The sequence below is a fragment of the Hippocampus bargibanti genome, linkage group LG12 (assembly GCF_051943395.1).
Source record: "Hippocampus bargibanti isolate YZ-2025 linkage group LG12, ASM5194339v1, whole genome shotgun sequence".
Classification (NCBI taxonomy): domain Eukaryota; kingdom Metazoa; phylum Chordata; class Actinopteri; order Syngnathiformes; family Syngnathidae; genus Hippocampus; species Hippocampus bargibanti.
In genome coordinates, this window is record NC_142745.1 from 3,767,855 (window position 1) to 3,783,688 (window position 15,834).

General features: G+C 40.3%; 1 protein-coding gene across 10 annotated transcripts in view; it reads right to left on the reverse strand.

Annotated features, from left to right (window-relative positions):
- The window catches only part of LOC148890017 (arf-GAP with coiled-coil, ANK repeat and PH domain-containing protein 3-like), a 61,853-nt gene extending 46,541 nt beyond the window's left edge, over window positions 1–15,312 (reverse strand). For 4 of the 10 annotated variants that reach the window (XM_089009947.1, XM_089009944.1, XM_089009939.1 and 1 more), the window contains exon 1: window positions 15,072–15,311. In XM_089009947.1, the coding sequence (XP_088866073.1) occupies window positions 15,072–15,118 (47 nt within the window). In that variant the 5' untranslated portion in view covers window positions 15,119–15,311. Of the gene's footprint in view, window positions 1–15,071 lie in introns of all 10 variants that reach the window. The other 6 variants (XM_089009941.1, XM_089009943.1, XM_089009940.1 and 3 more) reach the window with 2 other exon arrangements.
- Window positions 15,313–15,834: the final 522 nt, after the last annotated feature.

The window sequence follows — 15,834 nt, forward strand, 5'->3', positions numbered from 1 at the left end:
TTGTTGATATGACAGCCCATATTTGCAACTGTGAAATGTAAATTTCTCCACTGCGAGACTAATAAAGGCAAATCCAATCCAATCCAAAATCATTAGGTACACATTCACAGTCTAATGAATTGTACAACAAAAAATATGGCTATACGATGATAATAATGAACAGTTTTGATGAACGAGGGAAGCATTTTTATTGTTGGGGTCGTCCTGTACAGCGGTGGAAAACTATGTTCTTGCCAATGTGCAGCCCTCAGTCCAATCTTTTTCTTATAAGATTTTTTTTTTTCTTCGTTCCACACAAAATGTTCACACCACACAGCGTTGACGCCAAATTGATGATCAAACCATCTCTGTATTACACCCCCGCAAGCCCTCGGGAGAAATCCAGGGAAGAGAAAATAGAATTCCGAAAGCAACGCAGAGCCGCGTGTTCAGAACAAGAAAACCAAAACGTTACAGCATTCGGTTGGATAACTGAGTGGTGGTGATCAAGCGCAGGAGTTTGGATTCATGCCACCACTGCAAAGCGTCCGTTCGTACTCGTACTGCTAACGTACAAGAAGTACAACGTTATTGTTTTACACAACTGGCTAAAGTGACAATACGGAGTTACCCGATTCTCCCATTTCATTGCTAAAACGCCAGAACATGTTTCTGAGCCTTAGCATAACATTGTTCACTTACAAAAAGGAAAATGTGCAGTTTTACGTTTTATGCTTTTAGAATCAAGTATTCTACCACAATTATTCCAAAATAAATAAAGTAAGTGATCATTTTTGTCTACTGGGGTTGGCCGTTTCTCACAATTAACTGTAGTATCAGTAGTGTGGGTGGCTTAAAAAGGCAAGGTGAGTGACATGGGTGTCGGAGAAGGACTGTGTAGGATTGGCTACTTACTAACTGGCTAACCTGTTAGCTAGTCTGCGCAGTAAGTGATCTGGCATGAGAAATGGGCATCATCAGCTCGTAAATGAACGTGTTAACTGTGTGTTTGTTTTCATGTATTCTATTTTTTAATTCCTGCGGGGGCATTAAAATACATTTAAACTAACTATGATGGGCTACATCAACTTAGCTAGCATGGATAACCCATGCCAAAGTATTACTTCACGCAGTGATGCATGCAGACACAGTAACGGTAAAATATTTTGGATCAAATGAAATTTCGTAAGGTACACCAACATACTAGTAAACCGCTCCAGTACTAAAGATGTAAAATTCTGGCCACACGGAGAAGTAAGTTGAGTTTTGAGTGTGTCGCATGACTTGCCGATGCTACGGGCATAATCTGAATGAAAATGGGAGCAGCCGCTTGAATGGTTGGTTTATTCATCACAAAACTGAGGTTGAAGCGGAAATGACGCATTTCCTCTTACATTAAAACAGTTTATATCATGAGTGAGGATATATTTAAGGGGTCACCTGATAAATGTTCGACTGATATCGACTGAACGATGCTGTATACACAACTCCTTATCCTGTGAGTGTGTTGTGAGGAAGGAAATGGAATCCGCTGAAGGGGCCACACAGAATGGCTGCACACAAAGCATACAAATCTTGTCCGTATAAACATTTACACTAAAACAGCAGTTTGCATTGCCTCTTTGAATGGAGCATGTTCCATTTGGGTCAGCTTGATTCGCCAATTCATCCTGAGCAGAGTACCTCCCGTGACACCGAAGATAAAGTTTCCGGTCTTTGACAAAATCCTTTTATAGATGGAGACAAAGAACAGATTTTCACTCATGTCCATTTGAGTTTTAGAATGTCATTAGGATTCATGAAGAGGCAAGAAGGGTCGGGACACCTGGCCCATATTCAGATGGAGTGTTTATCATTCTACCACTTCAGAATAAATTGTCAGGAAAAAAGATTCTCGTGAAATAGCATAATAATTGTGATCTCGTCAGAGAAATAATGCCTTTAGAGCAGTGGTTCTTAACCTGGGTTCGATCAAACCCTAGGGGTTCGGTGAGTCGGTCTTTGGGGTTCGGTGGATCCTCCGCCATAGAGGTGCACCCCTCAGTCTAGTCTGCAGTTAGTAGGCACAGTCATTGGAAGAAGGGTTCGGGGAATGACCATATGAAACTGGTGGCGTTCGGTGCCTCCAACAAGATTAAGAACCACTGCTTTAGAGTAACCAAATGTGATCGACACCCCCCCAAAAAAATTAGTTAGGAGATTATGGAGCATCAAAAGTCTGAATCATCTTACATTTGGCATCCATCTTGACAACATTTTCAAAACATGTTTGCCTCAAAGCTTTGAAAAAATCCCGTCTTGGCACGATCTTTGCTGTCTGTTCTTGTTTCAACGGAAAGAGATCAGCTGTTCCAACAGATGACACCATGTCACCATCAACGCATCAACAACATTCCAAGCCTTTTGTTTAATTGGAGTAAACTAACATGTGATGGAATCTTAAAATTCCATTGTCAACCAGACCAAGTTGAAAAGAGGCGAACATTCATTTAATGGCATAACTATGAGCTGTGTGATTAAAATCTCTGATTAACTAGCAAAATAAACAAAAGACAATTTGGGTTGATGCAATCACTTTCTCAGCTGTTTGGCTACAATGCCCTTTGTTCCCAAGTTGACGAAATTCTGTACTTGTTTTCTTTCACCCAGACTTGGATCTTAATCTCCTTCTTTTACAGCCCAGAATCTCTCCGCCACAACCTTCTCATTCATCCGGCTGCATCTGGTCAGTCCGATGGGATCGACATTTTCTCATTGGGTTTCCCGCCATGACTCTGCACGCACATTCCAATGCAATAGGATAATACTTCCTTTCCTACACCCAAGACAAACCGTCTATTAGTGCTCAGTGACTGAGCCTCAGCTGTTCTGACCCCCCCGCCGCTTGGGTAGGATTGGCAATCCATCCAACAAGAGACACCCCCCCCCCAAGCCCGTACGAAAAAGCGCATGTGTGTGACATTGCAGGGTGGGAGGGAAAGGTTATGGATCCAAGAAAAGAGCGCCACTGCTGACAAAGCATATGGGAATGTTTTCATTTGTTTTTCTACAGAATTCCACGGAGATCTGAGGCAGAAGCTGGAGTATGTAGCAACAAAAAAAAGTCAGTGACAAGGGAATCCATCCGTTTCTGACAGCAAAATTCATGTCTGTCTTGTTTGGAAGATCGTATTCTCAATCACACGTGTGGTTTGTGGCGCCATCGTGTTTTTTGGATCAGTGAGGTTCAAGGCTGATGGGACGCATGATCAATGATGACACACCGAGGACCAACCCGGAAATCAAAACCACTTAAATAAGCAGAGGAGGAACATGTTACACTGAAAATAATGTTAAGTCAGCTTCCAAAATGCTTTGCTTTTACCAAACGCGGCAGTCCACATCGGCTTAGGGAGCGAAACCAAATCGATGACTAGAAAAAAAGGAGTGATCAAAATAGAAGTCGAGATGTGAAGAAAGCCGCAGACTTCCGAACGAAACAGCAGAGCTCAAATAAATCTGTTGAATTCGATTCCAAATGTGAAGAGATCCACCGGATTCCAGATGTGAGACTTTGGTGAGCCAAAGTAAATCTCGCAGAACTAAACATCATTTCTGGACACCATCCACACCTGACCCTCAATGAGGCGTCTTCATCGGCCTCACCAGCAACTTCTTGTCACTTGGATGAATGCGTAAAAAAACACTCTCGATATTAAAATCCTGTGTATACAATTTAATGAGATCCAATATGAGAGCCATAGCCATAAATCAGTCTGCTGAGGATTTGATTGACAATGGATCTATCTGCACACCAGCCACAACTTTCCAAGTTCAAAGCTTCTTCATTTCTCTCCGCTATGCCACCGTGAAGCCGCGTCACGTCAAAGCCTATGTTCACTAGTAACAGCCGAGAAACCCGTAGATCAGGGGTGTCAAATTATTATCTTTGCCGTGGGCCACGGCATTGTTGTTACGGTTTCCTTTCCGGTGGCCATTATGAATTTGGGGAAACCATTAGAATGTTTCATCTCTTCCACATATTACATACAGAATCCAATTAATCGGTGGTGGGCTGTCAGGGCCTGCAAGGCCTTCTCTGCTGGCCTAAAAATATCAGAATCACAGACTGATGAATTCCAAATTGTCTTTCAGAATCCTTTCATTACTTTTCCCTTGTTGCGCTGCTTCCAGGCCGAACCTTACGTGTGACAGTCTGTGACCGGTGCCTGTCATTTAACGACTTTCTGGGAAGCCAGATCTCGGGCCGAATTTGGGAGTTCAGAGGTCAGATAGTGCCTGAAGCTTGAGTAGAGGGGAAATAGGGCGGGGAGGGGGGGACTGAAGAATCAGGTCATTCATCAGTCTGATAGCAACAAAAGAAAGTGGCGGCAATATAACAAACAGATATGTTTTGTTTTATACATACAGTGAATGCATCACCGTACTGTAGATGGACATACAGTAAAGTCTCGTTATATCAATATCGGATATATCGATAGTCCCGGTTATATCGATACTATTTCTATGCACGTACGGAGAAAATTACATGCAAACAGGGTCGGATATATCGATAGTCCCGGTTACATCGATATTTTTTCGGACTCCCTTGAATATCGATATAACGAGACTTTACTGTACATGCCAAATAAAAATAACTTCATATCCACCCTGAAAGTCAACCAGTGGGTGTGAGGGTGACACTGTGTGCGAGCTTTCATGTTATGTTTCGGCTATCCAGTTGATTTAATCGGACAGCGTGGTTTGCCGATAATCCCATTTCATATCGGGCTTCCATGCTAAATCCCCCCCTGCAAAGGCACGTGCGACCAAGCGGCAGGAAAGCTGTTTCGACGTGGGTGCAGCGAAACGTGTCCACGTGCTGGAAAGATGTCAATCTCCCGTGTGTGCCGCAGTTATGTAAAGACTGCTGTATGTAAGAAAAATGTGCTGGGCCCACGCATCGCACAGGGGGGATTGGTGCAATTGTGTATTCAGACAGGCTTCATGTAAAGGGTGGTGTTTTGTGTCAATGACAGAAACGATTAGCATTGCGCGGGCAATGGGACGGACCACCAGAAACTAATACAAATGTGATTCCGACAATAGTGAGACCTCAATTTACAAACACCTCAACTTACAAACTTTTTGTCTTACAAACGTCAAATTTATGAAAATTAAACCTTATAATAAGCACTATTTTCATAATACACACCCACCACGGCTGGCGGAGTGATCTTCGGCGGAAGCACACGACCGAACAGCACCAGAGGTTAAGTTACCAACAGTCCTTATGGAAGGTGACTCTCCTTCCATAAGCCATCAACGACCATCAAAAAGGTAAATAAAACTTTATTTTAGAGCACAGCTTATTTCTTTAATTAGTTGTCATGTAATGCCCTCTCTTTCCAAACAGCAATTCCCTTCGACCTTCGACCTCCAACGCCATTCCATCAAGCCATAAATGACCATCACAAATGTAAATAAAGTGACTTTATGATACAGCCACCCCCATTTCAAGCTCAGATAACTCCAGACCCATATAACTGAGGAATTAACTCTTTTTTTCCTGATGAAGGAATGGAGTCTAAGGTTTTTGACGCTGCATTGAATGTTTATGTAGTCCTAAAACTTAATACTCTATGGGTCCTGGAATTTGAGTGAAAATGATAAAAACCCTGGCACTGGAGTGGGACACCTTTTTGCACATCGTCTGGCAGTGAATTAGTTAAAAGAAGGGCAGAGATTAATAAATCTCCAAAAATCCAACGGATTATTCTTGTCTTCGTCAATGACAAGACCATGATAAATTGTATTTAAGAAAAATAAATACCCACCTCACAAACGCAACCCCGATGTGTAGTGCTACAAGTACACCATAGAGGCAACGTAGAAATAAATTAATTAATAAATACATTTGTTTAAATTGAAAAAAATTAAATTCTTATCCCGTGACTGTAAAGTGTCCTTGAGAGTTTTGAAAAGTGCTTAGAAATTAAATGTATTATTATTATGATTATTATGATTTATTATTATTATTATTATTACTGCGATTATTATTATTATACTTGTTATTATGATTATCATTATTATTATTATTATTATTATTATTATTATTAAAAAGTAAACATGATACATGGAGGTATAAATTAATTAAAATAATAAATACATATAAAAAGAAAAATAATGTGTAAATAACTAACTAAATAGATCAATACATAAATATAAATAAACAAATAACTGAATGAATGAATGAATGAATGAATGAATGAATGAATGAATGAATGAATGAAATCTTAGTTATGTGACTGCGACTCTTGAGCAGACAGCGGTCAGTTTGTGTAAGGGGATGACAATTACACAACAGCGTAAATCAGACACTTGTACAACCACGGGTGAGCAATATGCTGGAGAGTCGGCCAGACTACTGCTGCCCTCCGCTGTGCCACAATATTTCCACAAGTCTTTGAACTAGCAGGAATGTTTCATGCTCCCGACATGACAGAAAAGTCTTCCTGTGAGGAGAGGCATTCTACCTTCGCGTGCGAGGCCGGACGCCGACTATTGATGTGATCTAGTGAGAGACGTTCTTGATATTTTACAAGCACTCGTACCAATAAAAGGTTCAAACGGTTCTTGGGATTGATTGCTAGTTGAAAAGTTACTTTCCATCAAGGGAAGGAGCTTTGTTGACACAAGAAAGCTCTTTTGGACCCAAAGCTGCTTTGTAATTGTAGATCTGAACTGATGAAAAGGACGAGGACGATGGACATGACACGTTTAATGTTCCAGAAAGTGAAAATGGAAGACAATAAAGTGTCCCCCACAATTCTTCTCCTGTACACATTATAGCTGAAAGTTTTTCCACTCTTCTGGCAAGACTTAACAAGAGCTTTGGATGGATGGATTTATTTACATATTTATGTATTTACTTATTTATGTATTTACTTATTTATGTATTGATGTATTTATGGCTATATTTTATTTTTCTTAAATACAATTTATCATGGTCTTGTCATTGACGAATAATCCGTTGGATTTTTGGAGATTTATTAACTCGAGAGTGTTCTAGCTCTGCGCTGAATATTCCGGAAGTCTTGTTTTTGAGTTGGTGACGAGTCCGTACGTGACGTCACTGAAGGAACGCCCCTGACCGAAAAAAAAAGGACACATTGTAGCAGTCCTTCCATCACGTCAATGTATTTTGCTGTGCTTGTTTGGTCTGAAAACCTCATGTTGCACCAAAAACAGCCAGAAGAGGGTGACCAAGCTCCATATAAGGAATTTATTAGCCTGTGGAAACGGGCTGATTAATTTCTCACAGGAGCTCGGTCGCCATTTTCTGCCTGTTTTTGGGTGATACATTTCTCCATAATGTTGCCTCAAAATGGCACGAAATAAATTCTTTAATCGATTGCAAACATGTATGCTTTCCTTTTCAGAACTATTTGAATCATATTCATAACTGGATGTGTAGCAAGAAAGCATATTCTCCGAATCTGAAGCCATTGTTTTGATTCTCCAGCAATGCAAGACGTCCTGGCGTGACGTCACGAACTGGGGGTGGGACTTTCTGAAAATGCACAATTCGCAGTTCAATTTTTTGCAGATTTTAAACACTTAAAGTCATTTTTATTGGTGTTTTGCATTTGAATAAAAATATGATACTGCGTGTTGTGGATATTTTAGATGCTATAAAACGTTTTTCTGATGTCAGTCAGGAAACAAAAAAGTGACCTCGGTTGTCCTTTAAGCCATATATGTACAGTCGCTGCAGGTCAGGATAATTCAGTGTCAACCGTTGTTGGGGTCTTGCTGTCGCAGCACATGATCGCCAGTGGTTGAACTTAATGTGAGTGCTCTGGAATCCTTCATGTTTGCTGATGTCTATTTCCAGTGAGGTTCTAAGGGTCAACGGGGGAGATTTGAAAGCGTTTTTTTTTTCTCCCAAATACTTTCGAACAGCAAGGACATTGTGTGAAAAGACAACTTCATTCTCCTGTCACTTCATCATGTTACACTTTCCAGACTCCAGCACAATGCCGGGAGACAGCTTCCCCCACTTCTCACTTCAGAGAGATGTATTTTCATCTTTTAGGCGACTTTATCTCAGACAGGTGAGGACACGATATGCAGAATTAAAAAGCGTGACGCAGGAAGTCATCCAGACAATGATGCAAAAAAAGCACAGCGCCAGACAGATCTCCGGAGTATCGAGAGGACACTTTAATCCGCTAATAAATAGATTTTAAAGTCATGTCAAGGAGCCAAATCTGAGAAGGCAGAACAGCACTTTCAAACATCTTTGAAGTAAATCATTAAGCCCCTTTGTTGATTTATTCATGGTTGCAGTCTCCAAAGATTTTCTCCAAAATTGATTTTGGTCAATTTTGTTCCATATTTCCCATCTCAACTGCCAAAACTATCATGCTTATCATGCCACAACCGTTTTTCCTTAAGCCATTTGCTATGAATTTAACCCTGTCATGCACATTGTAATCTGATAATATGATAATATTTCCACTGGGGGCAAATAAAAATTATGACAGCGAGGAAAAAAACATACATTATATATATACAGTAAAGTCTCGTTATATCGATATCGGTTATATCGATAGTACTGCTTATTATGATACTATTTCTATGAACGCAAGGGGAAAATTTACATGCCGCAGGATTGGATATATCGATAGTCCGGTTATATCGATATTTTTTCCGACTCCCGAGAATATCGATATAACGAGACTTTACTGTATATATATATATATATATATATATATATATATATACACACACATTATATATATACACATATATACACATATATATATACACACACACATACACATATATATATACACACACACATACATATATATATATATATATATATATATATACACATACACAGTTGAACCCTCGTTTATCGCGGGAGATACGTTCCAAAAATAGCCCGCGATAGGTGAAATCCGCGAAGTACAATGTAGTCTTTCAACGAGAGAAGAACATTGTTATCGGTAGTTGGCACTCTCTTTTTTTGGAGAATAGATAACAGCATTAAAAAAAACTTCTTTTTTTGTACACTGTACACATATAGTGTACACATATCTGTATACACACACACATCTATTTTTTAACAAAAAAAAAAGGCTGTATCTCACCTTAGTTCACTATTGAAATCATCATCTCTCCTTGTTACAAAATAAGGAGGCATGTACCGTCCCTGCGCAATCCAGCATTCACATCAAAAATATGAAAATAATTCAGACAATGGCTTTCCAATAACAATTAAAGCACTTTTGGGAAAAGAAAAATCATGGGAATTTCAATCCGATCATAAAAATAATAATAATAATATTGTATTTCAATCATCAAAAACACTTTACGCTTTCAACCTTTAAGCACCCTGTGCTGGCTTTTTAAATCAATACACACAGACAGAACCCAACCGCTACCACCTTTTATTTTTTTCCCTTGCAAGTAACCATAGCAACCGCTCAAGACGAGGCAAAAAGAAACCCTTGGGGAACAAGGGGACGTCATCTTCCACGCTTGCTCCTCTTAGAGAAACATAAGAAAGCCCTTCTGTGCAAAAATACCCTTCTGTGCTTGAATTCTTGACCGTGATGTTTTTCACTCAACATGGCTTGAATATGTGGCTTAGTTTTCGGATGTTGATTTTATCAGCCATCAAGCAGGTTGAACAACATTCACCAACAGGTGAAAAGGTAAAAAAACAACAACATTATGTGCGTTCTTTTCAAATAAAAATGCCCGCACAGCTATCACCTATGGAATCTCAGTTTTATACTGTAAAAATTATTTTGTAATGCTGCAAGACTTTGTCCTGAATCTAATCGAGGACACCATTTTCAATGGCGCCGCATTGTTCCCCAATAAAACATTTGTTTATGTGTCACATTCTGAATCAGGGTGAACCGCTTAACTTGTTTGGTGGCTATTCTGCGGGGTTGGGGGGGGGGGTGAAGAGGAAGCATACAGTACTGCATTGTGATTTTTCTTTACCACGCAGCTGTGTACACGTTGACCTGAGATAAAAATGATGCGAGGCCCATTTTTCAATGTTTACCAGACAGCCCCAAAACATGGATTTGAAGCATATAGCATGTGGGTTTTGTTAAGGCGGAGTGTTTGTCGGCGTCAGGAACTAAATACCAATCCTACACAACAAATCAATCTGAAAACATTGACAGATGTATACGTTGTAGGCGTGATTACAGAATTAACTTGGCGTGGATCCCTCAGTGCAATCCAACAGATAGATATTGACATTGAAGATTTTCTATGCACCCCCCCCGCCCCCCAGCAGTCTAAATACAGTATTCTGATTAATATTGCGTTGGTGGAAGATGAATCAAGCAAAAAAAAAATTGTTTTATCCATCTGAGGGGTCCACCATTTTGCCACTTGCAGTCGACTGAAAATGACATCACAGTGCCTATGTTGCTTGCTAATCCTGTGACTGTAAAGTGACCTTTGGAGTTTTGAAACGCGCACATAAATAAAATGTATTATTATTTTTATTAATGTCACAAGACCCCGGATACAAGGTGATCGTAGTTACCTGAGCAAGTAGGTGTGTAAGTCAAAATGGCCGCCCTAGATTACATTTGCATGTTCAGCAGTTTAATCAAATGTGCCGTTACACTGAAATGCGTTACAAGAAATGCCAATTTAAATTCAAAAAATACATTTTAATGTAAAGTGGGATTCATTAGATTAGACTTTTTTATAAAAAATTGGGATTCATTACATTAGACTTTTTTATAAAAAATTACATTTCACAGCAGCAAAGTGATGAAAGGAAGAGGAAAGGAAAAGAAGATGTAGAAAAACAAAACACTGTACATGAGCTGCTGTAAAAACAGCCACTCTCGCGCAGCCATCTTGAAGTCAATAGAACAAAAGTTCTAATCACTTCCTTTTTTTGTTTTCTAACATCCACTATTCTGCCACAATACAACTTTAATTGATATCAAAAGGTCTTGGTGATGACGATGAAGACATCTTTCATCAACAAATACCCTTAAAGGACAACCGATGTCTCCGGACAAGTTGTATCCATAATTTGTAAAATGGCTTCAAATGACTTCTACTGAGCGTATTTTAATAAGATTCCACCGCATATAGCTATATTTTACGTTTTAAGACTCGCACTGAATATTCAGGAAGTCTTGTTTTTGAGTTGGTGACGAGTCCGTATGCGACGTCACTAAAGGAACGCCCCTGAACGAAAAAAAGACGCATTGTAGCGGCCCTTCCATCACGTCAATGTATTTTGCTGTACTTGTTTGGTCTGGGGACCTCATGTTGCACCCAAAAGGCGTCAGAAGAGGGCGTCCAAGCTCCATATAAGGAATTTATCAGCCTGTGGAAATGGAGGTGGCCACAGGAGGTCGCCATTTTGTGGCTCTTTTTCGTTGAGACATCTCCCCTCAATGTTGCCTCAAAATGGCACAGAATAAATTCTTTAATTGATTGCAAACATGTATGCTTTCCTCTTCAGAACTATTTGAATCATATTCATAACTGGATGTGTAACAAGAAAGCATATTCTCCGAATCTGAAGCCATTGTTTTGATTCTCCAGCAATGCAAGACGTTTTTGCGTGACATCACGAACTGGGGGCGGGACTTTCTGAAAATGCCCAATTCGCAGCAAATTTTTTGGCAGATTTTGGACACTTTAAGTCATTTTTATTGGTGTTTTGCATTTGAATAAAAATATCTGCCTGCGTGTTTTGGGTATTTTAGATGCTATAAAACGTTTTTCTGATGTCAGTTAAGAAACAAAAAAGCGACGTCGGTTGTCCTTTAAAATGAAACTATCCGCAACAGTAATGCTGAATAAGGAATGAACCTAAACAGCAGAAACAACGAGGCGGCCTCAAAGGAATACGCTGACAACCCCTTTGTCCAACCACACTGAGCAGATGCACCTGCTTTATCCCTGCACCGCTGTGGTGAACGGACGCAGCAGGTGAGAGCCGCACAGACAAGGCAGGACAACGGCATAAAAGGTTTGGACAATGAACAAAGACATTTTTGTGACGGATACTTTCAATCCTCTCCCGTACACATGCAGTCATGCAAAAAGAGAGAAGTTGCACGAGTTAAAACCTGCCGGGAGTGGGTGTGAAGAAGCCGCTGGAGAGTCGGGCGTGGGAGAACACACAGAATTTGCTCTCGGGATGCTTTTTTAAAAAAAAATTTAATGACAACCACCACAGCTAAGAAGTCAGGCAATAAAAAAGGAAACGCCGCACGACTTGAAACATTCCGACCTGCTTTGATCACCTTCAATGATGAAGAATGTCCTTTTGAATTGCGTGAGCACAACCTGATGCATGCAAGCATCATTTTATGGTTCCGACATGTTGAAACAGGATTTCAGATATCTGAATGTGCATCTTGGCTCAAGTAATGGCGGAATGAATTTAATTCGAGCCAGCTGAATAGTCATTTCAGCAGAGGTCATACATAGCAGATTAAACAAACAAATAAACAAACAAAGAAATTAATAAATAAATGAAAAAAAAAAATAAAAACACCTAAATAAATATGAATAAATACATAAATAAAAATAAAAAGTACAAATAAATAAAAACACATACATGAAAATGAATAAATAAATAAATAAATAAATAGATAAATAAAATAAATAAATAGAAAAACCATAAATACATAAAAAAGCATACATAAAAAATAAATAAATAAATACATACATACATACATACATACATACATACATACATACATACATACATACATACATAAATGCAGACAAATAAATACATACAAACACCTACATTAATAAATATAAATACAGAAATAAAAATACAACGTAAACCCGGGCCACAGCACTCAAGTGGAGACTGTGGGGAATCATCGTGCAGCGTCCAAAGCAAAGAAAACGGAGAAACTAATGTGACAGATTGAGCATGACCGAAACGGATGACTATTTTAGGCTGATGCAAATTCAGAGATGACAGAATAAAGTCAGAAAATCTGATTCATCAGTCAGTCAATTAACTAAAAAAAATCCACTTTGTAAGTTGCCTTCTTGGACCAGTAAAGGGAAAGTCATTTTTGTTATCTATAAATATTAGTATAGAAACAATATTCTGATTCAAAGCAAATTAGTTTAGAGGTAAAACCCACCCCTTTTTTATTCAAATCATGGGCAGCCATTTTGCTAATTGATGTCAGCTGAAAATGACATCACAAAATGACTCCATTCGCAAACATCCTGTGGCCAAACCCAGAAATCAGGTGAGCTGTGATTGGTCATTACTTAAAGGACAACCGACGTCACTTTTTTGTTTCTTAACTGACATCAGAAAAACGTTTTATAGCATCTAAAATACCCAAAACACGCAGTATGATATTTTTATTCCGGGTCATTTTGAGGCATCTGGACTGCAATGTAGCGTCCCAGAAAAGAGGCAGAAAAATGGCGACCAGCTCCCGTGAGGAATGAATCAACCCGTTTCCACAGGCTGATAAATTCCTTCCATGGAGCTTGGACGCCCTCTTCTGGCGGCTTTTGGGTGCAACACGAGGTTTTCAGACCAAACAAGTACAGCAAAATACATTGACGTGATGGAAGGACTGCTACAATATGTCTTTTTTTTTTTCGGTCAGGGGCGTTCCTTTAGTGACGTCACGTACGGACTCGTCACCAACTCAAAAACAAGACTTCCTGAATATTCAGCGCGAGTCTTAAAACGTAAAATATAGCTATATGCGGTGGAATCTTATTAAAATACGCTCAGTAGAAGTCATTTGAAGCCATTTTACAAATTATGGACACAACTTGTCCGGAGACGTCGGTTGTCCGTTAAGATCTACCACAAATACGGTTGGGTGACTTGGGCTGAAAACTTTTTTTTTTTTTTTTTCATGAAATCTTATGTGACATTTTGATAGGCTGTTACATCTGTGATGCTGTTCACAAGAGATTCAAAATTTGAACCAGAGAAAAACCAGCGGTTGACTGTCAGCCACTAATGAAAACTTGTGTGTGACGGATCACTTGGTTTCTACCACGTTACTCCGTGTATGGCAGGCCACATGTTCCAGCTCCATGGATGGATGTTTGAGTCACGGTCATCCAAAGTCAAAGCATTACATTGCAACTGCACATTGTTATCTTGCCACAATATAGCCATCACAAGTTGGGTGCAAAAGACAGAGCAGCCATCATAATGACCAACGTTACATCATGACCTCATTTTTTAACCAACGTGACAATTCCTTCTGTGCGACATGGCGGAATTTTCCGAACAGCAGTTAATCATGGGAGAGTTTTATAATGTGTTGATTCTTTCTCTGCCTCTTTGTTTGACCTTTAGTCCTTGCCATCCAGCAGAGTCTGCCCTTAGCTCCCTCACTCACTCACTTCTCGGATTGACGTCGTCATCTGTTCAACTAAACTGAAGGGAAGCCACACATCGGCAATAGACGCTGACACCATAAAACTACACGTTCCTTCCGATTTGCATGAGAAGCTCAAATACCAGGCACGTGGATCGAGTGCAGCCACCACGGCCCCTGCTCTCCCCCATTGGATAGAAAAGGGGGCCAAACATCTGGATGTCTGCCCGGGGAAACATGCTCTGTTCCCCGCAGAGGACATTCTCACCTCCCTGCTGATTGCTTGGCCAGCCAGGACGCAAATGCAGCTGCAAGGACAACCACTATTCGCTCATGCAGAGGCACGAAAGGCCATTTTCTCTCTCTCCTGCAGTCTCTCGCACACACGCTGTCACACGAAGGCCACATAAATGAATGATCTCAACAAGAGCTATCAATTAAATCGCCACCACCCTCGCGAGAGCAAAAGGCTCCCAACGCCATTGCATGTCTCTTCTTTTTTACGTACTGAACCCATGTTATAATATATATTCGTAAATTACACACATAAGGCAAGCATTTTTTGGTCAAGCCCAGCATTCCCCTTTCTTTGGATGACATTTAGGAATGTATGATTTATCCACCCTGTTGATGCAAGCAAAGTCCCTCGGTTTTCGTCAGGAGGGGCAAAAAAATCATGCGTAAAAGAAGGCGTGCCGTTTAGCGCGGCAGACGTACCTGAACCGGGGTGAATCCTTGATGCATTCTTCAAAGTCCACCGTCATTTTTGTATCTTTGTCGAGTATTCCCACCTCAGTGCGTCTGTGTCATCGCCCGTGGGGCTTGTTGCAATGAACCGAGGGGAGAGACGGTGGCTGGTCGTGTCCCTGACGCGCGGCAGATCTCTCGGAGCCCCTTCCCAGTGGCAGCGTGACACCAAAAAGACGAGCTGAATGCGCGATGACTAAATTACTACAACCAGGGAGGAGGAGGAAGGCTGAAGGAAGGGAGGAGTGGGGAGGACTGAGCGTTGCAAAATCAAGTGGGAAGAGAAGAGCGCCGACTCGCGCTGAGATGCAGGAACTGTTTTCGACGAAGACAACTCGAGTCGATATAATTAATCATTACATATTCTCAATGGTTGCTTTGAATACTGCTAGTGGTACTCCAAAGAATCACCCATTTTAAAATACAAAAAGACTTCTCAATAGAAAAGAGCATTGTTTTACAGAAGTGGAAAAGTGACAAGCCCATTATGACAAACGAGTGGGGACATCGACAGGACGGTGGGCAACTAGTTTTGCTGGGAGAAAAAAACATTCTCAAGGAAAATGAATATTTTACACACTACTGCATTTCATCACCATTGAAACAACAAGGTCCAAAAATGTTCCCCCACTTTAACGTGGCTCTTCGTGACTGTTCATTGAAATATATTTTATGAGAAACGCTTATCATTGGAACACAATCGGTGAAGACAGCGCAAGATTCGGCGACGTGC